A 27,671-nucleotide genomic window follows, 5' to 3' on the forward strand; every position below is an offset into this window, starting at 1 on the left:
TGACTAACATTAAGAAGAGCACTATAAATGGTTGCTACACCACCCCCACGACAAGTCTGACGGGGCTCATGCTTATAAACATATCCTGATGGTGTCGACTCGTTTAGACCCATATAATCATGTGGTTTAATCCAGGTCTCAGTGAGACAGAGTGTATCGAGATTATTCTCTGTGATCATCTCATTTACAATCAGTGCTTTGGGTGCAAGTGATCTAATGTTTAAAAGACCAGACTTTAGCACTTTTTGGTGTTTGCTTATCTGGCCTTTTTAGTTTTAACTGCAATAAGATTATTTCTGGATCTTGTGTATTTAATTCTTGGCTTTAATACACAGGAAATAGATACGGTTTCAATAAACTGGGCTGTGTGCACATTTGTAACTATTTGGTTTGTTGTATAAGTGTTCTCATAGTCGTAAATTGCCTGATGTCTTACCAGTCAGATGGTGTGACGTATCCTAGAGATGTTATCTGATAGCACTGCTGCTCCAACTCTGCTGGGGTGCAGGCCATCAGGGAGGAAGAACCTAGGACGCTCCCAGAAACAGTTCCAGTTATTAACAAAGAGAAGTTTGTGCTTTCGACACCATGACTATAACCATTCATTTAGTGCAAAAAGTCTACTAAACTTCTCAGCCCCTTTGCTGGTAAGTGGGAAGAGATCCTGACACTATGATCCTCGTTCTCTCGTGCCTTGAGACCACGCAGCCACTGGAACTGCCTCACAGTCAGTGATTGGCCTACTTTAGTCTCTTGACTGAAGTGTGGATGACTTCGATCTGGGCGGGAGACGATTGTGCCCATAACAAGGTCGAGTCCCACAATGAGCCCAAGAAGGTGGTTCTCTGTACTGGAGAAAGCATGTTCCACTTCCTTAGAAAAAAAACACAAAGCTCACGTGTCCAAGATTAAAAGAGTTATTTGGTGTACTTAAATTAGCCTTTTTGAATTTTGTTGAGACATTTTCTCTTCAAAGCTTTATTTTTGGTCCATATTATACAGCATCCAAAATGAGAAAAAGTAATTTGTTGAACTTTTTGATTGGACAAGCTAAAAGATCAATTTACATTACAAGTTAAATAAAGATAGATGGTAGAGAGGAGCAAATAGTAGAGTTGGTTTTAAAAAATGTAATTGTAAATTTTACAATTTTAATTGAAACTTTTTTTTTTTAGAGAAGAGGAGTTATAATGAAGCTATTTGCATTGTACTAGATGGAATGTTATAATTTAATACTAAAAATAATAGGTGGTGGGTTTATAAGAGATCATTTTATGTGGTTATACAGAGATAGAAATGGTGTTTATTAAGTTTATTAAGGTGTTGTTTTAAACTTATAAAGTTGTTTTTATGATTACATAAAGTTATGAAAAACAAAATCCCCCCCCCCCCCTCTTCATTAACTGCATCTAATGGCATTTCTTAATAACCAATCTTGACAAATGTCTAAAAAAAAAAAACATTTTTCAACATCTAATCAACAGTAATACACCACATTGGCCTGTGGCAATGATCATTACAGGTTTTCACCTGTTTAGGTCCTTGCTACACAGAATGAGTAGAAAAGTCTATGAAGGTTGACTAATATGACTTTGCTAAGCATGTTTATACTTTGCTGATGTATCTTTAAGAAGTGCAAAGCACAGGTTTGGGTGTGGGTGTGGTAGTCAGATAAGACTTTGCACTTTTTTTGTTCAGGTATAACTTGAAATGAGAAGCATTTCCTTGTTTCATTTTCTCAAGAACTAGAGCCTGTTTTAGATCTTCCATATGTGGCTCACAACAGAAGGTAGGTAATGCATGTTTTCAAAACGGCAGACAAATACTGAACTGTGTTGGAAAACAGAATAAAATTCTCATGGATCACAATTCTACCTGATTATTTGACATACATATATTTTTACTTGGTTGTCATAAAATGTAAATTTTTAAGTTTTTGTCTTTAAATTCAAGAGAGAGGGTAAAAAATAGAGAATAGAGCTATATATATATATATATATATATATATATATATATATATATATATATATATATATATATATATATATATATATATATATATATATATATATACACACACACATACAGTGGAACCCGGTTATCTCACCCTCGGTTACCTCGACAACCCTATTAAGTCGACGTTTTTGAAGTGGAACCGCCAAATTCTCGCTTTTTCTAAGCATTTTTTATCGGTTATGTCGACTTTTTTTTATGTCGCCGAACCCTGATATCTCGAGCACAAGGGGGGAAAAATTTGCCATTTAACGTCGGTTATCTCGGTGCAGCCGCAGAAGAACTCGCGGAAGTGGCGGGAAAATCAAACCTTACAGCTGCTACAGGTGTTGTATTGTATACTGGTGAATCTCTGCTGTTAGTTAGTGCTAGTGTTCGTAGTGTTAGTAGGGGCGCGGCGCGGCGCGGCTTTGGGAAGAAAAGAGCAGCCGTTGAGAGAGTGCCGGTGGGAAGACACGTACCGGGAAACGCATGAGCGATAACAACGACCGCCGTGAACCAACATATACCACCAATAACGGACAGTGAGAGTGTGGAAGTTTAAAAAGGAGCTGGTGATGATGATAAACGAGCACCATATGTGCGCGATTAAAGCCGGGAGCTTCAGAGAAAGCGGCCGAGAAAACACCTGACACGCTGAAGGGGGCGTGGCAGGTGGATTCCTGACAGATAAACATGTACTGTATGTATTTTTATAGCACGCCTTCATCAAACAAATCGCGGCAAGGCTGTTGTGTAAAAAACCCCTTTAAAAACACGTGCATGCACATTCTCATTTATTAACGCACATCATGTACATAAAGAAATTTCAAGCATGTTAATATTTTGCCGCCATTTTGATTTTCGTTTATCTCGATCATCGGTTACCTCCATGCTTTTTGGCATATATATATATATATATATATATATATATATATATATATATATATATATATATATATATATATATATATATATATATACGCACTTCAAAAACGTATATATATATATATATATATATATATATATATATATATATACACACTACTTTAAGTGGAACAGGAAGTGACTACTGTGTCAGTCACTTTCCAAGGTTAGGTGTACATTACACAAATGCAATGCACTACATAGAGGCAAAGAACCATGCAACACAAGGTTAAGTATATTTAAGAAGTCTAATTTACGCCTAGCCATAGAGTAGGGGTGGGTGATATAAGCTAAAATTCATATCACAATATTTTCCACTGTCCAGATAATTGGAATCACATTTTAGTAGACCTTAGATAAAATACAGGCAAAATGTGTTTGTGTATGTATATGTATTTTTTTACTTATATGATTAGAAAAAATGCAGCGTTACTTATTTTGTTGTAAACTTTTTCCTGACATTCAGTGTAAAGTGGCAGGCATGTTTGGCTCATATATTTCAGCTGGGATCTCTGTTGCACACACGTGGTTGCATTTCATTCCTCATGCATGTGTTTTCAAGTGGTTGAAGAGAATGTTTACACCTTTGGCTACAACAACAAAGCGACACAACTTAGTATTGTTTGTTGGTCAATGCCAAAGTTTGTTTACACCTGAACCAGTTTCATACGAAAGAGGAGCCTTTATTCTTTTTAACCAATTCTTCCTTGTTCTCTTTAACATGACTTTCTGTATGTTCACTAATTTTGTTCACTTTTGCCATGCCTATTGTTAAATGTACAGTTGCCTCTGCATACTTGTTTGTTGGTGTTTTGTGTTTGAGTAGTGGTTTGTGCTTAATTAATCTGAACTGTTACAATGCTCTCTGTGTTTGATAAATAATGCCTGTGTAGTAAAGAGTTGGACACAGTAAAGCAGAGCTACCCAAACCTTTTTCTATGAGGCCTACATAATTTTTCCTTTCTTAATTAAGGGGCCGGGTTAGCCTGTAAAAGAAAACTTCATGGGAGGGACTGACCAGTATTATTGTGGACGTTGTAGGATTATTTTAAATGTATTCATTATTCCTCCTGATTCTAGATTAGTATATTTTTTCATACACCATACAAACAAATAAGAATTACTTTTCAAGAGATATTTAGCCTTATAAGAGCATTATTTCGATCAATACATTTTTTCATATTCATTGCTACTGAAATCAAAAAATTTGTTTGTAATTTAGAATGCACCATTATGTTGGTTAGAGAATATAACAAATAATTATGGTATGTTAATAACTAAGAGAAATTTTAGTTAAAATAACCAACCTTTGTTATCAAATACAGATGTGATATGAGTAAAACATATATTTAAAATAAACATTTCAAAATATGTCTCTAGCAATGTTTAGAGGGCTGTTTCAAAAAAATGTGGCAGCCGTAGTTTGGGGATCCATGCAGTAGAGAGTTAGACGTGCAGCCTCGACTCACTTGTCACTAATAGTGTTAAAAGTTGAGTACCAAATGAAAAAATATAAATGCAAAATTAGAATTCTTGAATTTGTAATGGGATCCTCAGTGTAACAAAATCCATATCATGCACTACATAATACCGGTAGTCCCATTCATACCGAGCTTCCAAAACCAACTATGAAGTATATCATGGTCAGTTGCCAGCATGAAAAAATTAATGTCATTGTTAAGTGAATGATAAAATAATGATTAATTTTCTTATTTTAGGCCCTTGTAAGGTTTAGAAGTCAGCCTGCTAAGTCTAAATTATACACAGACATAAAGTATTATGATGAATACATTCATTTAAATGAATATTTTAATAAGAAATATTTGAACGAGATTTGTTTATTGCTGCAGCTGATAGAACAATTCTATGAATTATATATTTTTTTTTACGTTGCAGCACAAATTTTATAAAATCCTTTCAGAAAACTTAAAACAAACAAAAAAAAACTATATAAAAAAAGGTAAAACACAGCTTCCTGAGTTCTTAATGCAGTTTAAAGAAGTTAAAAAACAAAGCCAGAGGTAAGAGAAAAAGGGATGATCTCATTTATAAAAGGCGAAGAACAAATAGACTTTGAGTAGTTAAGTTGGAAGAGGGTCTAATTGACAGGTAGTTGATTTAGATTCCTGAATAACTAAAGCCATCTCATCTGCTGTAAGAAGTTTTAAAGTAGAGATAGTAAAAATAAGTGACTGTGTAAGATTGAAAAAAAAGAGGATTGAGAAAGGGGATGAATATTGCCATTGTCGAGGAAACTGATAGTAAAATAGGTCAGAAAAGTGTCACATAATTCAACTGAGTGCAAATGTAGAGAGCCAGGAGGCTTTAAAATGTTTTTCATAACAGCAAAAAAGTTCTTGCATTACCTTCATTGGACGTGATAAAATGTTAATAATAATCAGATTTAGGATGTTAAAATCTTCAACCAGAATCACATTAGGAGACAGTGAGCTGATATAAGTTAAAAAGATTGCAAAGTCATTTAAAAAGGTCGATAAATATCAACATGAACAGTCGGAACTGGACAATAGATTTGAAGAAACATGGACTCAAATAAAGTGAATTTGGGTGCAGATATAAGTGATTAAATACTCCAAAAAAAAAAGATAACACTTTTTTTTTTCCTGTAACAACAGAAGTCACAGGGTGTGATAACATTCTGTGGTCTAACGATTGTGTTTTTTTTCTTGAGGTTTAGAGTTTTAGAAGACCAGAGATAATGTATTGTGCTCAAACGTTCAATGTTGTAGCTCTAACAATAGCCCTGTAAACATATTTACTGCAAGGTATGAAGTTGATATCCTTGAGCAAGAGCAACACTGATGGTAGTTTGGAATGACAAAATTGAAGTCGAAGAAGTTGTACTAAAGTATTAAGGCTACAGAATGACTGATATGTGAAAGGATGATGCACATGTATGCAAATGTAGCAAAAACAGGCAACTCAGCATGTCAGTGAATAAAATTGTCATGATTTGTCACATTTTGGTTAATTCAAATTACTTTAAATTTTTATAATTACATATAAAAGTCTTAAATTTGTTGTGCAATCCCAGCCACCCTCATAGCTTCAGATTTATCAAATCTGCACCCATTGAAGCCTCTTTTTATCATTTTCTATGATTTTTATTTTTTTGCAAGATATTGGCTACAGTCTAATACAAGAGATCTGCATGAACAACGCTGGGAAAATCTATGCAGATGGAGCAGGCTAGTAACAGTAAGTCAATGTATACAGTATATAAATTAGATACCATTATTATTATTACCAGATATTGTTTTTTTTTTCATTATTATTATAGTTCTATTAATTAGCTACAACAATGCCAAAGCAAATGTGCGATCTATTGTGAAAATAGCTGGTTGAACATGGCCAAGATGGCAGCTTTGTTCCAAGAGGAGTAGTTAGCAACACAGTGCTAAAAATATTTAAAGAGCAATTTTGGTGTTAAAGACTTGCTGACCAAGCAAGGACTTACATGAACATGAAACAGAAACCAGTTCTGATTTATATTTTTTTTTCCTAAAGATGAGAAGAAAATTTTAGATGCAAAAGATGCACAATCAACTGTCTTCTGTAATATTGTGGCACAGGGAGGCACTGTATTTGCTCCAATTATTCATAATGTACAGGGAGCAAGTGGCATTTATCTCACACAAAATGGTGAGGCTTACTATTTCATTTATATGATTTATTTATTACATTTTCTCATACAAAAATTTGTTGGGTATACTGTATAGTGACATTTTAACAGAGATATTTAAACGGTGCTCTATATGTATATATATTGTGAATATTTGCTTTGCTTAATCATTTGTTTACAGTAGGTGCAAACATATCTGAAGCTGGGGCCAAAGGTATGTTTATTTGGTGTACATATCTTTGTTTTATTTAGCAAAAATGATTAATATTCTGTTAAAATAATCTTACTTGGTCATTTGTCTTTTTTTTGGTCAGATACAGCCTCAGTGATTACAGATTATAAGGAGTCAGTATTGTCAACATATGAATACACTAGGGAATATACCTCCTGTCCTGGTGAGCATGTGCTTCTAGCAGACCGTTATGTTGATCCACTGATCATTCAAAGAACCAGAGTGAAGAAACAGAGGGAAAAGGAAATGCGCAGCAAAGGAAATACATTTTTCAACCTCAATACATATGATGCCAATAAAAGCATTGGTATTGATAACTTGTTTAGGGAAGAGGATGGTCCAGCAAAGAAATGTCCAAAAGCTGTCATTCTCCAAGGAAATTCTGGAAATGGAAAGTCTTTCATAGCACAAAAAATTATTCTGGACTGGGCCAAGGGAGATCTTTTTGCTGGGATTTTTGATGTAGTCTTTCACCTTAGATGCTCAGAGCTTAATGAAATTTCAGGAGACATACGGCTGGTGGAACTTCTAAACTGCAGTGAAGAAATGAATCAGATATTAAAGGATAAAGATAAAAGAATTCTTTTCCTGATTGATGGATTTGATGAACTCAGATGTTCTCTACCTAAAAAGGCATTGCCTGTCCGAGTTGATATCCAGGCTAAACCTGAAGCCATCCTGAGCTCCCTGTTGATGGGAAACATGCTAAGAGAGTCCTTCCTGCTGGTCACTACAAGATCAACATCTACAGAAAAATTATCAAAACTGCTCAAGTGTCCACACAGCTTCAGGGAGATAATGGGCTTTTCTAAAAAGGGAGTTCAAGAATACTTTCAGAAGTTCTTTGAGGACAAGGAACTTTCAACCCAAGTGCATGAACAAGTAAAGACACATGATGTTCTCTACACAGCTTGCTTCAGCCCTGTAATGTGCTGGCTCATCTGCAATGTCTTTAAGCAAAAGGCTGACATGGGGGCAAAAATGAAACAATTGAAAAGTACCACATCAATTTTCATTGATTTTGTGTTCATCCTACTGAAACATCATTGCCAAGATTTAAATCAATCTCAGAAGTTCATCCTGCTGAAGAACCTTGGCCAGTTAGCTGAAGATGGAATGCAGAAAGGCAACATACTATTTGAAAGGCACTTTGTTTCTGAGCTGATCTTAAATCTGGTTGGGATCCCTTTCCTCTGCACTTTTCAATACAAAGCGGGAGCACACATCAAGGAAATGTTTAGCTTTTTGCATCTTTGCTTTCAAGAGTTTTTTGCAGCACTCTTCTACATCTTACTTGACAACAAAGCGTGCAAGATAAAAATCAAGCAATTGCTATCATCTGTTTCAGATGGGTTTCACTATTCCCATCTTTTACCAGTCATCCGATTTCTTTTTGGATTCTGCAACAAGAATGTGACCAACTTAATCAATGAAAAACATCAACACACTGTGTCTCAAGAAATCAGTTCCTTGCTAGAAGAATGGATACAAACATTTGTAAGACAGAGAAAAAGCAGACCATTTAGCAGTTTTATTATTCACTGCTTGTATGAGGTCAAAGACCAAAACCTTGTGAGAAATGTTATGAAAAGTTGGGAAACAAAGGAAGATGGCATTAATATTTTTTTGAGTTCTTCACAGATGACAGAGTACCATGCAGCAGCATACTGTCTACAGTTCTGTAGACATATCACATACCTGAGTCTGCATGCAAGTTCAGTGCACATTCTGAATAGGTTGGAAGAAGCACTAAGCAAATGTTCCACACTTGAGTTAGTATTTCCATTACTATATGTCGAGAATAAAACATGACAAGGTATCTTGCAGGAAAAAACTAACATTTGTATTGTGGGCTGATATTTTGCATGCCTTCATTGCTCTCATGACACAGAAAATGTGAATTTTTTTTTACAAATGTATTGAAGAGCAGCACATTGCAATTTAGTAATCATTCTAAGTATAACCCCAATTCCAAAAAAAAGTTTGGATACTGTGTAAAACAAAAGCAGAATGCAATTATATGCAAATCTCATAAACACATTTCATTCACAACAGAACACTAATTTGATGGCTGCAACATGTCTTAAAAAGGTTAAGACAGGGCAACAAAAGTAAGTTAATATAATTAAACATTTGGAAAGACATTTTGCAGCTAATTAGGTTGATTGACAACCGATCAATAAGATTATTGAGGCAGAAGATGGGCAGAGCTTCCCCAATCTGTGTAAGACTATGTATAAAAATTTTGCAACAATTTCATAATAATGTTCCTCAACATAAAATTGCAAAACAGTTGAACAGACATTCACAACATATATTATCAAACGTTTTAAAGAATCTGGAGAAATCTGCACAAGGGACATGGGTGAAAATCTATATTGAATGCCTGTGATTTTTGGGCCCTCCGGTGGCAGTGCATATAAAGCAGTCATGATTCTCTAATGGAAATTCCTAGTTTATTACCAGCTCCAGAAATCAATTTTCTGTGAACACTGTTTGCCATGTCATCCACAAATAAAGATTCAATCTCTATCATGCATAGAAAAAGGTGTGTATACATGATCCAGAAACGCCACCACCCTCTCTGAGCCAAAGCTCATTTAATATGTACTGAGTTTACTAAGTGGAAGTCTGGTCAGACAAATCGAAATTTTAATTTCTTTTTCAAAATCATGGACACAACGAAAATGCTAACTGAATACTGCATCTATTACAATAGCATGACTTCGTAGTAAAAGAATCCAGTTGCTGAACTAGTCTGCCTGGAGTCTCGACCTTTCACTATTTAAAAACATTTGGTGCATCATGAAACGAACAATACAACAAAGGAAACCAAGATCTGTAGATCAGTAAGAAACCTGTATCAGACACATACTGTATGGGACAACATTCATCTCTCAAAACATCAGCAACTGGTCTTCTCAGTTTCCAGAAGACGTGATGCTACACAGTAGTAAACATGGCCCTGTACCAATTCTTTTTATACCTGTTGCAGCCATCACATTCTAAAAGACCCTTTTTCCTTAAAATGTGTATATGTTCTCAGTTTAAAATTAGTTTTTAGTTAAAAATAGTTTTAGTTAATGAGATTTGCATGTCATTGCATTCTGTTGGTTACATTCATTGGTTTGATATACAACATGTTTATTTTAGGTCAAATTTCTATTATTTTATATTAGGTTGACAGTAAACAGTATGTCAGATGATGATGTGGACTATCTGATCTCAGCTATGAGAAAAGGAAAAAAACTGAAATACCTAAGGTAATTATGCAGTTTCTAATATCATTTACAAAAGTGTATATTTTAGGAAAAAATATATATATTATTACTGTTACAGATTACAGTGGCCAAAGGGTTTTGTATATGTACTATCTATAAAAGTGTAATACCTGTTAACATTGACAGAGAAGTCATTAAATCATAAATGTCAATAAACGCTATTGATAGTTAATAAAACTGGTAATAAAAATATATTATATCAATATTTTCATCATATATTACAATAAAATATTGCAAAATTAATTTAACCTGCATCTTAGCTAGATAATATAATCTAAAAAAACATCTATTTTCTGTCTTGGGTTCACTTCAACATAGGATCGAAGATAGCAGTCTGTCTGACCACAGTGTACAGATGATCATGCGAACTCTGAACAAACGGAGATCAGTTACTGACATTTATCTCACAGTGAAAGCCATTAATCACATCAACACTGAAATCCTCATGAACGTTTGCAAAAGTTTGAAGGATGAACAACATTTCAGGTAAACGTATAGAGGTAAAAACCCATACTTGATGCACTTGATGCACAAAATGCTATTTTTAGACTTGATTTACTTGATTTTACTGGTTCATCTTTGGGCTGGGGATTGAATTCGCTACATGAGGTCAAGAGTTTTGTGCATGAGAAAAAACTACCTTTTATTAATGCGGAGAATATTTGGAGTATGTTGTGTAATAGCTGTGTGTGTGTGTGTGTGTGGTGTAAAAGATAATGTTTTTTAAGCCTGAACATTTGCTTGCCAGGTTTCTTTGCTCCCCACTATCTTTTCTTTCATTCTAATCGAAATGTTACTAATTATTTTATTACTTGTGTACATTGTCTTTAATGAGCTGTGATTATGAATAATCTTACATTATCCAGACAGCCAGTGGTTATCATAATCAGTTTTGTATATGTTATATAACCGGTGGCTGTCCATGTTTACCCAGAATGAAGTTGGCTACTTCAGAGAACAATGAAGAGAGCCTTTGCTTACGTTATGCAGTGGAATGTTACGGCAAGTGAGTTGTTCTATTCTTTATACTACACCCACACTGTTCAGAGCTTTTTGTAAACCAGTGTCTAAACTACCTTTTTTAATTAATAAATTATTTCAAAAGATAATTAAAATGTCTGTTGTTTTTTGTCAGTGATTTTTGTTTTTAGTTCCAGGTACCAAATAACCATTGGTCACCACGATGTGCAGTCTTCTCCGAAATCTGGAATGGGCCTTGTGAACATCTCAGTGGGCGTTGACTCATTGACATACCACAATGACATAAAAAATATCCTTTGGATATCATACAATCTGAGAGAATTGTAAGCGTATGCTGCCTTCTTCTTCTTCCAGTGGTGGAATTAACATTTAATTGAAATTAGTTTAATTCATTTCATTAAAATTAACATTTTGATTATTGTCAAAAACAATTATGATGAGGAATTCAATTAGACATTGTTTGCCTTTCACTTCACCTTACAAACAGACATCATTTCACTGTGCAACATTTCACTGTGCAACTACAAATAACCCAGTGGTCATACCAAAAATATTTTTCAGAATAAATCATTACTTGTTTTTCTAAATAAAACTTATATAATTGTAATATTATAATAGCTTAATTTTACCATAATTTATTCTTTTTATCTTATGATTTCAAGTGAAAGTCCTGTGTTTGAAGAGAATGTAGCAGCACTTCTGTCTGTTCTCCATTCCATACCTGGGCTAAAACAAGTGAATCTGTCTGCTGAGAATTTGAGCATGAAAAGTGCTGCAAAGATCCTGTCATTTTCTCAAGAGAGACCTAAATTTGAAGCTGATTTCTTCAGGTAAATGAATAATGCAAACCTTTGCAATCTATGCTGCCTGACACACACATAAAAAAACCCAAATCTAATATACTGTAGGTTACATATAGTATTACAGACTATTACCACTACTACCTTTATTAATAACTATTCTTTTTCCCAACGCAGGTTTTTTTAAACAAAATAAAATTTCATACTGCATAAAAACCATATATACAGAGCTCTTTTCTTTTTTAGGGAGAAATATCTGTCTGTATTCAAAGAAGGAACTAATTGCTGGTATACTTAATTGTGTAAATAAATACACTTGTATTTATTAAGTATTATAAATGTCATGTATTAAGAATATGAATGTATTCTATTGGACTGAGTATAGTAACTTTTTTTATTAACAACAAAAGCAGACAAGTCCAATTCAGCAGGGCAAATGTTGGGTGATTAGCAAACAGTGTGGACTGATGTAAAAAGTTAAAAGAGAAATGAGATTGAAAACATGAAACAAACGCTTGGTATATGTGGAGAATTAAACATAACACTGAAAACTGACACAAATGCAGAGGTGGCAAAAGTATTATTAGTGAAACAGTACTCAACATGAAGACAAACTATTCTTGTAAATGTTTTAAAGTAATAATGGTGTTTAAAATTACATAAATCATCAGGACACCAAATTAAACTTATGCTATGTTTCCACACGGTCAGTTTTAATTGCCGGATGTGAGCACCATGGCAGATTTTGGAGTTTTTTTTATTTTTTTTTTATATCTGACTAGAGAAAGGAAGGCATTGAAGAAAATTGTGTTGCATTGAAAGTTTTAATGTCACCTCTTTTATATTTATTGATTTATATTATTAATAGAAATGGCCAAACAAAACTGCGCTGCATTAATCGCACATTATTAAAATTAGTGCCGTTAAAATGTATTTGAGTTAATGCGTTATTAACGCATTCGTTTCGACAGTACTAATATAAATATTTAATAGTAAACATTTGGCAAAGACAGAGTTTAAGGCAGGATATGAATCAAAACACGAAGCACACGTGGATACATACAGTAAGCACTGAGAAAATGCAGAAGTGCTGGGTGTTGGCCTGCATACTTCGATCTGGCGCAAGGGGGATAGTGGATAGTGGCACATGGAGCAAGGAGGATAGTGTACTCAAACAGCAACATTTTCAACCTAAAAAATAGTAGTCACTTTATTCTAAAATGTATTTACAATTACAATTCATACTCGGATTACAGCTTATTTACTTTGGCCCTTATGCTGCAGTATGGAGTAAAAGAGAAAACATGTCACTTCCACAGTCAAAGAAAATAATAACAAACACAATTACAGTAGGTGTAATGTATGTTAATTACCAATCTAAAACAGTTTCTTAAATATCCTGCTAAAAAGAGTTACAGGTATACTGTGTTCACATCCCGTAATGAAATACATTACATTAAATGTGCAATAGATATTTTTTTTGACAGTGTAGTTCATGGTACTTTGCTGGGCTATTGTATGTGAAAGGTGAGATAATAGATAGATACACTAGGATATAAAAGAGGAGCTTCTTTCTAATAAATGCAATAAAGACACACAGCAATGACATAACCAAATAACCTTTTTTTTTATTTTAGCCCTAACTATTCCAAATGTTTACCTTTCTTGGCTAGGTGTGATGTGGAGCGCCTCAAATGTATCAATGATGAAAATGTTTGCTCTCTGTCATTGTCCACAGACAATAGAGAGTAAGAAACCTTTTTCTTTTCACATACCGGTACATTTTCATTGACATTATCATTTTAATTATATTATTACATTATATGTGGCATCTTCATATATTTTTAAACATTAATGATTTTGAGACTATTAGATAATAATCCAAAAAAATCAAAGCTTATATTAAGGCACTCTATATGGCCTATATTTTGTAGATACAGGACCATCAGACCAATATGTGGACCATTCCCAAACTGTTGCCACAAAGTTGTTCTCTTTTGATTTGTATGCTGTACAGTAGCATTACACAGTTATTTAAATGAATTAGAATCAAGCATATTTTGGATAAACTGAAACAATATGGCCATATATTGTACATAACACATAATTTATTTAAGTTTTTGGAATTGTCACTGTCTTTGCGCTTCTTTCTAAAAACATTGTTTCTACTGCAATGTTTACTGTAATTATTAATTGCCATTTCAGTTACTGGGATTGTGTGGTGCTAAATCTGAATTTAACGATTTACCGATCAAGGTAAGTCCTAAAAAGGCCCTAATTATTATGCACAATTATTTAAAGAATGTTTGGACCTGTGGATATCAATAAGCTAATTGCAGACACAGAATGTAATATGTCTTAATTTTTATAATGCTAATATTAGCATTGAACTCTGTTACACATTTGTATGCAATAATCTTATATCTTAAAATCAATACTTTTAAAAATCTAAGGATTTGTTATAGTCTTCAGGATGCACATATGATGGAATCCGAACCAATACTTCCGGATTTCTCCCTGAGGTTTTCTTTTATGGAGGGTGCCACTGTTAACTGGGAAGGTTTATTTGAAACGTGTAGTGAACTGATGACTTCAAAACAAAGGTAAAAATGTGATTCATTATTTTAAACATTTTTTTATTATTAATATTATTCTTTCATGTTTTACATAGCTTGCTATTTTATAAATTAGAATTAGTAGAGATAATGTTTAAAGTGTGCTAATATATTTTTTTAAAGGTATACTTGCTCATAAGTAGCTAACAACCTCATCTTGAATTATTAAATTATTATAGTACTAAGTATATAGTATATAAGTATATGTGCTTATGGTTTATAATGCTGTTTGTAAATGTTGTTTTACACATAGATATTTCTAAATCTCTGAATATGTCAAAATTTTACTACATTTTAAACTCATTATTACCTAATCTCTCCCTTAATTGAAAATATGCTCCCCAAAAAAGTTGGGACACTTTGTAAACGAAAAATCAAAACAGAATGCAATGATTTGCAAATCTCATAAATTCAAATTCTATTCACAATAAAAATGAGAAAATATACTTTCTTTATATTAAGAAAATAAAAAATTCAAGAAAAAAAAGGTCTTTTTGAATTTGCTGCAACAGGTCTCAAAAAAGTTGGAACAGGGCCATGTTTACCACTATAGAGCATCACATCTTCTGTCCTTATACATCTAGGAACTGAGGAGACCAGCTCCTGAAGTTTTTGGAGAGGAATATTTTCCCAAGCTTAACAGTTCTGGGTGTCCTTTCTTTCTATCTTTTTTATGATGTGCCATATATACTGCAGGCAGGCCGGTTCATCACATGGACTATGAAGGCATGCTATTGTAATAATTGTAGTATGCAGTTAGCATTGTCTTGCTCAAATATGCAAGGTCTTCCCAGAAAATGGTGTTTTCTGAATGAAAGCATTTGTTGCTCTAAAACCTTAGAGATGTGAGTTTTGAACTGAATGTTAATAACAAGCCAGATGGTCCCTCTCCTCTTCAGTCCGGAAGACGTTCATGGTTTCCAAAAATAACTAAAAATTTTTATTCATCTGACCACAGAACAGGTTTGTCAGGAGAGTGACCACGCAAAGGAAGCGGAAGTAACTCAATCATGCTTTATTACTATTTAGCACACAAACACAAGTCCGGGAGCATTACGAACCGTAATGCAGGTATAGTCCGTAATGCTCCATAACTGTGGAGCAGCCACTAAAAAGGAACAATCTCTTTTCGATTTCAAGCATGTTCTTAGAACAGTCAACCGAAGACTACTAGTTGAACAAAGTTTCCTAGAGACATTACATTGGAACAGGAGGAGATCGGAGATATAGGAGGGAGCCAGTCTATGGAGACCCTTATAAACAAACAACAGTGTTTTAAAATTAATAAGGAATTTAACTGGAAGCCAGTGAAGTGAGATCAACACTGGAGAAATATGTTCCCTCTTCATTGTTCCATTTAACAATCGAGCAGCAGCATTTTGGACAAGTTGAAGACAAGACAATAAAGACTGTGAAACACCCAAGTACAGTACATTACAATAATCTAATCTGGATTAAATAAAAGTATGTATTACAGTCTCCATGTCTCTTGATGTTAAGAATGACTTAATCTTTGCAATATTCATTAGCTGATAAAAACAACTTCTTAACACAGCATTGACCTGTTTATCAAAAGTCAAGACAGAGTCAAAAGTGATGCCTAAGTTTCTGGCATGTGAATGAAGATTATCAGATAGAGGTCCCAGTTTACTGGCCACTAAGAAAAAAAGAAGAAAGCTGATTAAACACAACCTTCTCCAAAACTTTTGATAAAAATTTTAATTTCGAAATTGGATGGTAATTATTTAGATCTGTTGAATCAAGATTAAATTTTTTGAGTAGTGGCTGTACGGTGGCTGTATAATATTTTTAGACTATAGGTGTCAGAGGATATACCGGTAAACTAATATTCATTGATTTAGTTACTTGGTCATAACTTGTCAAGTCAGTGATAACCGCTACACATGCTCACGGACACAAACCCGTCAGACTGTCCCTTAGTCAGAGGATATAATGGTAAACTAATATTCTTTAAGTCGGCCGCCAATGCTTGCTCATGCATAAAGAATACTGTATTTAGTCACTTAGTTATAACTTGCTAAAGGCAGAGATAGTCAGAAATCAGAAGGTCTCAGACGTTGTGCTCTATGCTCCAACCGTTCATGAGCCTTCAGTTTGTACTATCCTGGTCACAGATTTGCGGTAACACCAGACTACATAATCAACTAGATATGAATGATTTCAGGAAATTTCAGAGTTAATCAAGAATTTTACATTTATTTGCCAGGCAATAATCAATAAACAAACGTCATATCTAAAACAAATAATAGAAGAAAGTTACATAACATGATCAACATTAAACCAAATAATTTATCAATGCAGTTTACTAAAGAATTGTTAAAGGATCACTATACCTGGCAAGAGAGACACACAGAGACTGTGTGGGAAGTTCTGACTATCGAATGCTTCCCAGACTGTTTCGCCAAATTTCCTTAAATACCGAACCATCGTAAACACTTGTAAATTCAAAGTGATAAAGCTTTGCACACCCTTTCTTGGGACAGGATGTGACCTAAAAACCAAATGTCACCTAGACCACCTGGTAAGGATCTTCTCCGGGGCAAACCTTATGTCAGTAGGACAGAATTTCCCCAAACCTGGGGTCTGTTCTACTGATATGGGACTGAGATCATATTTTCAATCACACTGAGACTTTTAAAATGATACTAAACATGTGAAGGTAAAATGTATACATTATTCAAGTAAAGTAAATTGAATTCCGGGATCTTCTCAGTCACCTTTCCATTATCCGGCCATCTCCCCAGGAGGGAAAGAGGGGGGCTCAAGGATAGGTGACTGGGCAGCTGAACAAATGGCTTTCTCTCCTCAGATCAAAGAGATCCTCTCCTCAGATTGGAAGGTTTATTGTTTTGTTGCATGTTAGTTCTCGGGGTCTGGCCTCATGAAGTTGCATGGCAGTTCTCGGGGTCTGGTACCATGAACTTCCATCCTTACAAAGCTTAATCTCTGAAAATGTTGAAACCATTCGGCAACTAGTACATGGTGATTGTCAGACAATAATCTACATGATCTCCTTTCCGCACCAACCCTACTTGCCACATTTGGCTTCCGTGGACTTCACCCTCTTCCCGAAATAAAGATCCAGCTCAAAGAGTTTGACGCCATTACAGAAATCTCGCGTGGAATCGCAAAAGGTGCTTGGCAGGCTTTGATAAGAAGACTTTCAGGACACCTTCAGAAGTGGGAGGAATGCTGGGAGTGCTGCATTGTTGTGCAAGGGGACTGTTTTGAAAGTGATAGTGTGTAAACATAGAAAAATAAATTAATTTCTTGTAAACAAAGCTACCGTACTTTCCGGACTATAAACCGCTACTTTTCCCCCTTGCTTAGAACTCCGCGGCTTAAACAATGAAGCGGCTAATTTATAAATTTTTTATGGATTAGACCAATGAAATTGCCGAACAGGTTAAGGTGAACCAATTAAACTCTTAATATTAAATCGCGCTCCCACTGAATCGGCCCGCACCACATCATAAATATGGATGAGGTTCCTCTGACGTTTCACCTGCCGCTCACTCGGACTGGCAACAGGAAAGGAGAATCATTTTTGTCACGCTGAAAACAACCGGGCATGAAAAAACGCACTTCACCTGTGTTCTGAGCTGCACGGCATCGGGAGAAAAGCTTCACCGATGGTGATTTTTAAACGCACGAAGATGCCAAAAGAAAAAATGACTTTCTTGGTAGGCTACTGTTTAGATACAAGCCGTGTAACAGACACTGTCTTTTGTTAAAGCCTGTTTAAAATGTATTAGTTTCAATGTAGACACCTGCGGCTTATAGACAGGTGCGGCATATTTATGTTCAAAATAAAAATCTTTGTAAAATTCAGTGCGTGCGGTTTATTTGGGTGCGCTTAATAGTCCGGAAATTATGGTAGTCTCAAAACTTTTTGATACCATCTTGTATTTAAATTTTACAGTGACCCATTTTTTTTTTTTTAATTGTTGTTGTATTTGTATAAATGTTTGCTTTTTGTTGTTTTTGCAGAACAAGTTTTTTTTTGGACAAGCAAATGGATACACTCTTGTCACTACTACAGTCTGTGCCATTGTTGAATGATCTTTACATACATTTGGAAAGCTTACCTGAGAAATGGGCAGTTGGTGTGATTTATTTTCTCCAGGCCTGTTCTAGTCTAGGCATTTTTCAGTATGTTCATACTTGAATTTTAATGTAATTATATAGTAGGTATTTTTACTCCTGTTATGAATTTGTTTGTTTTACTCTCTATGGCAGATTGAGCATGGGCAGTGAAGGTGAAACTCTGGGAATAATCAAAGGAGGAGATTTTGTATGGTATTAAATAAAGTCACAATTATAATTTACTACTATACATTCAACCACAGCAAATAAGACCTTGCCTTATGCATTTATAATGTATTTTAAAATATTTGAACTGATCTATCTATCTATCTATCTATCTATCTATCTATCTATCTATCTATCTATCTATCTATCTATCTATCTATCTATCTATCTATCTATCTATCTATCTATCTATCTATCTATCTATCTATCTATCTATAAGGTCATCTGAGAAAACATATATGACTTTTGGATGCAGTCATCTTGGTTATGGTTATCATGGCTTGATGTATGTTTCAAACGGTGCTGACAGACATATGTACACAAAAAACAACACAATTTTCATCTTACATAAACAAATCATGAACCATCCACTTTCCATTTTTTGCAATTTTATTTAATATATGTTTGTTTCTCAAAGAATGCAGCATATACTATATTATTTTCAGCGACAGTTTTGGCCAGTAAATATCCTATGAGCATTTATTTTCCCTATGTACAAATACCACAGTATGGTACAATTCTTCTGCTTGGTCAGAAGGTAAATATTGTTTACTGCATTGCTCACTTGAGGGTAAAAGACCTGGGCCCCTGCTACTTAGAGCATATACTAGTACAACAATGAGATTTGAAGAGAAATAGATACAAAATTATGCATGCTGATTTAAGTTAATTTATTGTGAGATTTAATTATATGTGTCTTTCTATGCTCAATAAATAGTATCAATATAAATTATGAATGCAATCCAGCACCATCCAGTGATGTTTTGTATGCAGCTGCACATGGCAAATTTTTTAAACAATTTTAAATTTAGCATGTTCATTTCATAATATTGCCTACTAATCATTTGTTCATATTTAAAAATTATGTTGTTGAAACTCATATACCTGCATGTTTTCTGTCTGTTATCCCTTACATATTAGCTCGTAAACATTTTCATTCTTTAAAATCTTTCAGCAAATTCAACCTACCAGATTCATTTGCTAATAAAATAGAATAATTAAATTCTTAATTTTAAAACAGATCAACAAATTGTGATAAGCACAGCGTGCTGCCCTGTATCATGCTCACCATGAGAAATGATACCAAATTCTGCACTGATTCTTGGGACACATTTTTCCATCATTACAACCAACTTAAAACAACGACTAAGCTGTAAGTGACATTTTATTTAGACTGTTTACATATAAATAATTAACAATATAATACATGTCTTATTTTGGTTCCGCTGATCTAATGTGCTTTATATTAATTATTAAATTAACAATGACATTCATAAATTACTATGTTGCTCTATTTTGCAGCTGTCAAGAGTATGATCAGAGCTTGGATGTAGTATTATCCCATATAAACACTATTCCTGCACTGGAGAAGGTAGAGATGGCATTGCAATTCTTGACAGTTCATGGTGCTTCGAGTATTCTGCACCTTATTCTGACCTCGTCCAGTTTGTATAAGATTGAGTGAGTGAACAACCTTTCTGTAATAGTTTTCTTTGTTTAAATGTATACTTTGCAATTCTGGCTTGATGGATTTAAAATGTATCATGTATTTTTTATATATTTTAGTAAGCTATGATCTGTGAAAGATGCAGATGACAATTTTCTTTTTGATTATATTATATAAAAAGTTTTTTGGTTTGGGTTGCCTTCATTTGAATTAGTGTTGTGCTGGCAATGTGGGACATGGCGGATTCTGAGAATGACAGTCAAGACTGGATAAGGTAGTAACATAATTTATTTATTTTATATATATGTGATCCAGATAGTATATTTTGATAAACTTAATTTATTTATTAATTGTCAAAAATTTTAATAAATATTGTAATTACACTCAAAGAGCATTAAAGAAAAACATAATTAGACAACGATATAATGTAATTTTTTTGGTGGCAGAATAGTTTCTATTTTAAAAAGTTTGTATTGATAGAAAGTGCAATAATTGCTGTTCTCTTCTCTTTACTTCTATTTGCTTCTTTTCTTTTCTAAGATAAGCTTAGATTTTTATAACCTACAGAGATAATCAGCTATCTAATGAAATTGATTTTATGGACAAATCATGCCGCTAACGGAAATCCAATGTGACATTAACAAGTAAGAATAAGAATAAGAAATTAAAACTAATATACAAGTTAAAGTTTAAAGCTTAACTTTTATAATGTATGTATAATTAATATATTGAGGTGGTTAGACATGAAGTCAAGTCAAGTCAAGTCAAGTTTATTTGTATAGCGCTTTTCACAACAGACAATGTCTCAAAGCAGCTTTACAGAAAACAACAGTGAAGGTGAATGGTGTGCGTTTGTCCCTGATGAGCAGCCGTGGCGACAGTGGCAAGGAAAAACTCCCTTAGATGATATGAGGAAGAAACCTTGAGAGGAACCAGACTCAAAGGGGAACCCATCCTCATATGGGTGACATCAAGAGTTTGGTCATAAATCTTTCAACAATACAGAACAATTTGTGATCATCATAGATCCAGCATCAGCTTCTCCATGCCAGGGCCTTTCAACACTCGGCATCTACTTCTCCATGATCATCCATAGGTCCATAATCTTCACGAGGTGGGACGTGACTGGAGCTGGCCAAACCTCAGGATGCCTCGGGATGGGGAGAGAAAGAGAAGCAGTGGAGAGGAATTAGCGTAGCTGCTGTTCATGATATTAACAGCACAAGTTGATAATGTGCATGTGATCAGATATTCTGGAGCACAAGGTTGTGATGTGATGTGTGTGATGTGTGTTATGTGTAGGCTTTGCTAAAAAGATATGTTTTTAATCTACACTTAAACTGGGAGAGTGTATCTGAACCCCGAACACTGTCAGGAAGACTATTCCAGAGTTTAGGAGCTAAATGTGAAAATGCTCTACCGCCTTTAGTGGACTTTGCTATTCTAGGAACTACTAGAAGCTCAGAGTTTTGAGATCTCAGGGAGCGTGACGGATTGTAGCGTGTTAAAAGACTGGATAGATACATGGGAGCCAAACCATTTAGTGCTTTATAAGTGAGTAGCAGTAGTTTGTAGTCTATTCGAAACTTAATAGGAAGCCAATGTAGGGACGATAAGATTGGGGTTATATGATCGTATTTTCTTGACCTAGTAAGAACTCTTGCTGCGGCATTCTGAACTAACTGAAGCTTGTTTATTAATGATGCAGGACATCCACCTAGTAATGCATTACAGTAGTCTATTTTAGAGGTCATAAACGCATGGACGGGCTTCTCCGCATCAGATATAGATAACATATTTCTTAGCTTAGAAATATTTCTAAGGTGAAAGAAGGCTGTTTTTGTAACTTGATTGATGTGATTTTTGAAAGATAAGTTGCTGTCTAAAATAACTCCCAGGTCTTTTACCGTTGAACTAGTAGTTACAGAACAGTCCCAGCAATGGTAATCTCATTTATTTTAGATCTTTGATTTATTTCAGATTTGATCTCAGAATCTGGATTCAATCAAAATGTCTTTCAAACTAAAAAAAATATTACATGACAGGAGAGCTTAATATATTTATTTTATTTTATTTTATTTTATTTTATTAATTAATTAATTAATTAATTAATTTATTTATTAATTAATTTATTTATTTATTTATTTATTTATTTATTTATTTATTTATTTATTTATTTATTTATTGTTTTTACGCATAATTAACCAGCAGTGATCTACTTCACTATGCAGCCTGCTGTGTAGTAGCAAAAGCCACAGTTTCATTTCCTTTGAAGTACTGAAGCAAAGTTTTAATTTTGGTAACTGATATTAGAGAATTCTAATTAAATATGGTTGTGTAATCCTTCAATGAATTGCAGATTGTGGGCAACATTTGTATTCACTGTTCATTGACAAACTCTAAGTTTAAATAGGCAAAACCTTTTTAACCTGACAAAACATTAAAAATGCTGTTCTGCAGTGTCCAGGGTGAGAGTGATGGAGATAGCAACTGTTCAGACTTCAGTGGCTCAAATAGAGCGACAGAATTCAGGTATAAAAATAACCCACTCTATTATTTGATTTTATATATATTCTATTCATTAAGATTTTTTTTTTACTTTAATTGTGCAAATGCTGTTCTGCAGTTTCCAGGGTGAGAGTGATGGAGATAGCAACTGTTCAGACTTCAGTGGCTCAAATAGCTCGACAGAATTCAGGTATAAAAAAACAACAACAACTAATATATATATATATATATATATATATATATATATATATATATATATATATATATATATATATATATATATATATATATATATATATATATATAAATATATAAAATAAATTGTTAAAAGATATATATATATATATATATATATATATATATATATATATATATATATATATATATATATATATATATATACAATAGGTAAGCAAGTATATATAGGTATAGGTAAGCAAGTATTTAGTGACTGTTAAAATTATCTTCCCTCTTTAATTCACAGTTTCGAAACTGAAAATTATGAACTGGATCTCTGCTCAAAGTTAAGAATAAGGAAAACCATCGAAAATAAATTCAAGTGAGGAGGATCCTTTTTTCCTGCAAATACATTAACATATACTCACACTGTCAAATGGTAAACAAAATTTTTTTAAACTTTTTGTACACTTTATTGATTGCTTATTTCAGGTTGTCTTTGAGATGTAATGGCTCTGATCCTGACACAAAAGCAGTTTTTGCATACATTTCACTCACTTTGTCTAAAACATCAAATGAAACAGAAATCAATTGGAGAAACTTCTTTCAGTCGTACTATGAGACTAAAGGATTAACAAAAAGGTAAACACTCTCTCTTTCTCTCTCTCTCTCTCTCTCTCTCTCTCTCTCTCTCTCTCTCTCTCTCTCTCTCTCTCTCTATATATATATATATATATATATATATATATATATATATATATATATATATATACATACACACACACAGTATATAAATACAGTATTCAGTTTTAATAATACTAAAGTTAAAATTAAGATGTGTCCACTTTTAAAAATGATCAGTTAGAGGTTCCCATGTTCAATGTTTCCAAACAACAGATTTATTTCACATCACAGAGACAACATGTACTTTGATGAGAAATTGAATGCCTTGCTGTCTTTCTTGCACAATTTACCTGGACTGGAGAATGTGGAATTTGGTACACACAGTCTAAATGAAAGCTGGGTTTCTTGGATCTTCGCTCTCTCTCATAAAAACCCCAACATTTTTAGTATCTGGTAGGAAAAAACCCTGCAGCTGTGCTCTACTAATATATAGATAATATAAGTTGATGAACTCAAAATATGCTTTTACATCAAAATTGCATGTTATTACTTCAGACTTACTGTAGAATCCGCCTTGTCCGATTATATAGAAATCATAGGAGATACAGTTAAAAAAAAAGTTATTTTCTCTGAGAATTAATTTATTTTTTCTTTTGAACAGTCTGCTGTTGGAACAGAATGAGCAAGATGATAACAATGCCTGTTCATCTTTAACTATTAAAAGAAACTTCACAGATGCCATGTAATCATTTCAATTATTTAATTTCTTTCTGAGCACAATGCATGATCTGCTAATAAACTATAAAATATATTGAGATAATTGAAAAAAAAAAAAAAATATATATATATATATATATACACAATCACACTATACAATAATACAGTACAATAATAATTAGCAATAATAGCTTGTTACAGTAATTGGCTGAGTATTATTATTATTATTATTATTGTTAAAGTTTGTCCCCATTAGCTCCTTTTTAAACATGCATAGCTTATTTTTTGACAATTACTTTACACTGACTAATAGGTCCCCTGGTGGTCTAGTGGTTAAGATGCAGCGCTCATACCGCTGCGACCCGGGTTCGATCCCCGGTCAGGGAACCATCCCCAGCCACTCTCAGTGCCGGTCCCAAGCCCGGATAAATTGGGGAGGGTTGCGTTAGGAAGCGTAAAACGTGCGCCAAATCAAAACGTGCGGAGGATCCGCTGTGGCGACCCCTAACGGGAGAATCTGAAAGAAAGTTTACTTTACACTGACTAATGCTATTAGTTTATGAAGTTAATTATACAGTTTAAATCATTAGATTAAATATGCATACATATATTTCACTGTTCTAATACTGAATCTGTGTATCATCTTGTGTAATTTTTTAGGATTACTGTGAAAGTAGATTTGATACAGAACACCATACCATCCCTCATTCATCTCAAGTTACCATGTGCTGAGATCTGCAACATTGATGGTGCTGGTCTTCTTTACAGACTGAGGCACCTTAGGAATTTAAATGACACGTAAGTTATTGTTTGTATTGTATTTGTACAGTAATGTAGATAGATTTTTTTTTTTATCTTTTTAGATCAAGCAAATGCACATTTAAAGTTAGTTGTATGAAATAATAGTTTCGGTGACTCAAACAATCTTTTGCACCTTTTTCTTTCTATTCTTTTGTGTAGCTCCCCAGAGTATGATATGCAAATGAGTGAGCTGATCTCATTCCTCCACTCTGTTCCTCATCTTCAGAAAGTGAAATTGAGAATTGAGAACTTGACTACAGCCTGGGTTAAAAGGATCCTTTCTCTTAAAACCTGTCACAGTCTTACAAAGATTCTGTAAGATAAAGTACCATGGTTCTTTTCTTTAAAAAAAATAGGTCACAGTATTAGTGATGTTTGGCTGTTGATTATATAATTATTTCTATTTATTTTTTAAATGATTCTCTATCTGTTTTTAAGGGTGACTACCTCATCAAGCAACATTTTAGTGGAGAAGGGAATCTCAGAACTTGAATATAAATGGACACGTCATGACTGTGTTGTGGTTATCAGGGGGTTTGTTCCTTCTTTCAATTATTTACCCATTAATTATGTTATATTATATATGTGCTAATTAATACAAGTACAAAAAAAGACATGACCTGTCTTGTTTCATGTTTATTAATACAGATGGAGGTGCAACAATCCCATTGCTACATGTTCACATCAAAACTTTCATCAAGAATGCAACAAAGAAGTGAATCTTTCATTCTGTGGAGGCCATTGTTCGATAGTACCCATACAAGATATATACCGTGAGAAAGCAGAGAAACGGTTTAAGAGCTATTCCGACGTTTATGCTGATACAGAAGATGAAATGACTATTATTTTGAATGGTGTATAAAAAAAAAAGCTAAATAGCCCTTAAAAGTGCACACTTTAGGCCAAAATTGTAATGCGATAATATGTAATGTTCATTATGTTTATATATAAAAAAAAATCCAAGTTATTTTAGGATGGATGTGCTTAATTGTTTAAGAGCTTTGAAAATTGTTATACTACAAGTTAAAAAAACAAAAGAGTGGAAACAGATTAAACAAAAAATGGTTAGGTGTTTTGTAATGTAAAAAAAACACTTTTTTGATAATTGGCTGAAATGAATACTATCCATGTATCTTTTATGTATTGTCTTTTTACATAAAATGTTCATGTTTGAATTATAAAAAATTAAAACATCATAAACAACAAAAAAAAATGTGTTTGCCATTGTATCCTGTATAAGTAGGATCAACTGGTATCCTGAATAGTGTTCTGTCAAGATGTTTGTGTTATATTAATTTAGCTACATAAAGACCACATACAGTAATTACAACATAATTACATATTGTAATGCTCCATCTAATAGATAATAATGCAACCAATAGCACTATGGCAGGGCTATTTCCTCGAGTAGAGCCAGCTACCACAGTAGAAACTTCTCTGAACCTGGGGTAAATAAAGGAAACAGTGGGAGGAGAGGCCTGTTCATGGATATTGTTGCCACCATTCTTCTCCTCCCTGAATAGTTTTTTCTCCACTTCTCTGCCAATCTTAGGTTGGTGCTGTGCTTTCAGACCCTGCTAATCTGAGGAGGGTGCTCCACTGCTTGTTCTTCTGAAGAAGTTCCTCCACCCCCTTCTCACTCCTTCACCAGGCCTTGCAGATTTTCTCACTCCAACCTTTGCCATCGCACATTACCCAAGGGACCAGAATTTCCCAAATTTTAACACTTAAAGTGAAGAGTTTCATGGACACTTTTGACACTTCCCCTTCAAACCACCAGAGTGCAGTGTTTGTCGTGGTCACCATGGAATAAACGAAACACTCCCACACTGTTTTAAAATGTCTTCTTTTTCTGCTTCATTTCCTTATTTTAATTTTAGGCAACTTCCTCTATTTGTTTTGTTCCTTACACTATTAAAAAAACTCTTTCTCTGTTGCTAGCTTAAGGTTACCTTCGACACTTGGTTTTGCATGCTTTTTGTAGTTTTTCTTTTTCATGTTCAAGTTTCTTAGCTTAGCAGTTTCGTTTTTGTTTGTTTGTTTTTGTTCCTTCCAGGGTTTTTTTTGTTACCACTTAAAGAAATTCTGCATTTGTATGAACCTCCTTTTTGTCCTCTGGATATCCTCTGTGATAGATCATAGTTAATGTGATCAGATGGTCATTTTCAGTTTATAGGACGGTGAGACCTGCAATGTTGTATGGATTAGAGACAGTGGTATTAAATAAAAGACAAGAGATGGTGCTAGAGATAGCAGAGCTGAAGAAGTTGAGATGTTCATTAGGAGTGACGATAATGGACAGGATTAGCTTATTAGCATGTAGCACGTTTTGGGGACAAAGTGGGAGAGGCCCAATTGAGATGGTTTGGACATGTGCAAAGGACGGACATGGGGTATATCGGTAGGAAAATGCTGAGGATCAAGCCACCAGGAAGGAGGAAAAGAGGAAGATCAAAGAGGAGGTTAATGGATGTGGTGAGGGAAGACATGCAGGTAGTTGGTTTGAAAGAGGCAGATGTAGAGGACAGAGTAGTGTGGAGACGGATGATCCGCTGTGGTGACCCCTAATGGGAGCAGCCGAAAGAAAAGGAAGA

The 27,671-nt window shown here is 34.1% G+C and overlaps 1 protein-coding gene across 1 annotated transcript; it reads left to right on the forward strand.

The window, feature by feature from the left end:
- The first annotated feature begins 1,700 nt into the window (after nucleotides 1–1,700).
- LOC310717458 (uncharacterized protein) lies at nucleotides 1,701–26,908 on the forward strand. Its single transcript, XM_083525477.1, has 29 exons — nucleotides 1,701–1,789; nucleotides 6,060–6,138; nucleotides 6,448–6,582; nucleotides 6,744–6,776; nucleotides 6,877–8,566; nucleotides 9,974–10,057; nucleotides 10,394–10,561; nucleotides 11,010–11,081; nucleotides 11,227–11,379; nucleotides 11,719–11,886; nucleotides 13,530–13,604; nucleotides 14,062–14,112; nucleotides 14,322–14,459; nucleotides 18,483–18,644; nucleotides 18,732–18,791; nucleotides 19,024–19,089; nucleotides 19,825–19,956; nucleotides 20,106–20,264; nucleotides 20,465–20,524; nucleotides 22,711–22,782; nucleotides 22,877–22,948; nucleotides 23,243–23,317; nucleotides 23,428–23,577; nucleotides 23,851–24,012; nucleotides 24,221–24,301; nucleotides 24,937–25,074; nucleotides 25,237–25,392; nucleotides 25,516–25,611; nucleotides 25,726–26,908. Exons 2-29 carry the CDS (start codon nucleotides 6,114–6,116, stop codon nucleotides 25,937–25,939), a joined length of 4,647 nt encoding a protein of 1,548 aa, XP_083381603.1. The 5' UTR covers nucleotides 1,701–1,789; nucleotides 6,060–6,113; the 3' UTR covers nucleotides 25,940–26,908.
- The last annotated feature ends 763 nt before the right edge of the window (nucleotides 26,909–27,671 follow it).

The sequence above is a fragment of the Silurus aristotelis genome, assembly GCF_946808225.1.
Source record: "Silurus aristotelis genome assembly, chromosome: 22".
Taxonomy (NCBI): Eukaryota; Metazoa; Chordata; class Actinopteri; order Siluriformes; family Siluridae; genus Silurus; species Silurus aristotelis.

Coding starts and splice junctions, on each gene's coding strand:
- LOC310717458 (XM_083525477.1), top strand. CDS start 6,114: ATGCAGATGGAGCAGGCTAGTAACA. Junction 20,265..20,464: donor TCCAGTTTGTATAAGATTGA/GTGAGTGAACAA, acceptor CATTTGAATTAG/TGTTGTGCTGGCAATGTGGG. Junction 24,302..24,936: donor AGAAACTTCACAGATGCCAT/GTAATCATTTCA, acceptor GTAATTTTTTAG/GATTACTGTGAAAGTAGATT.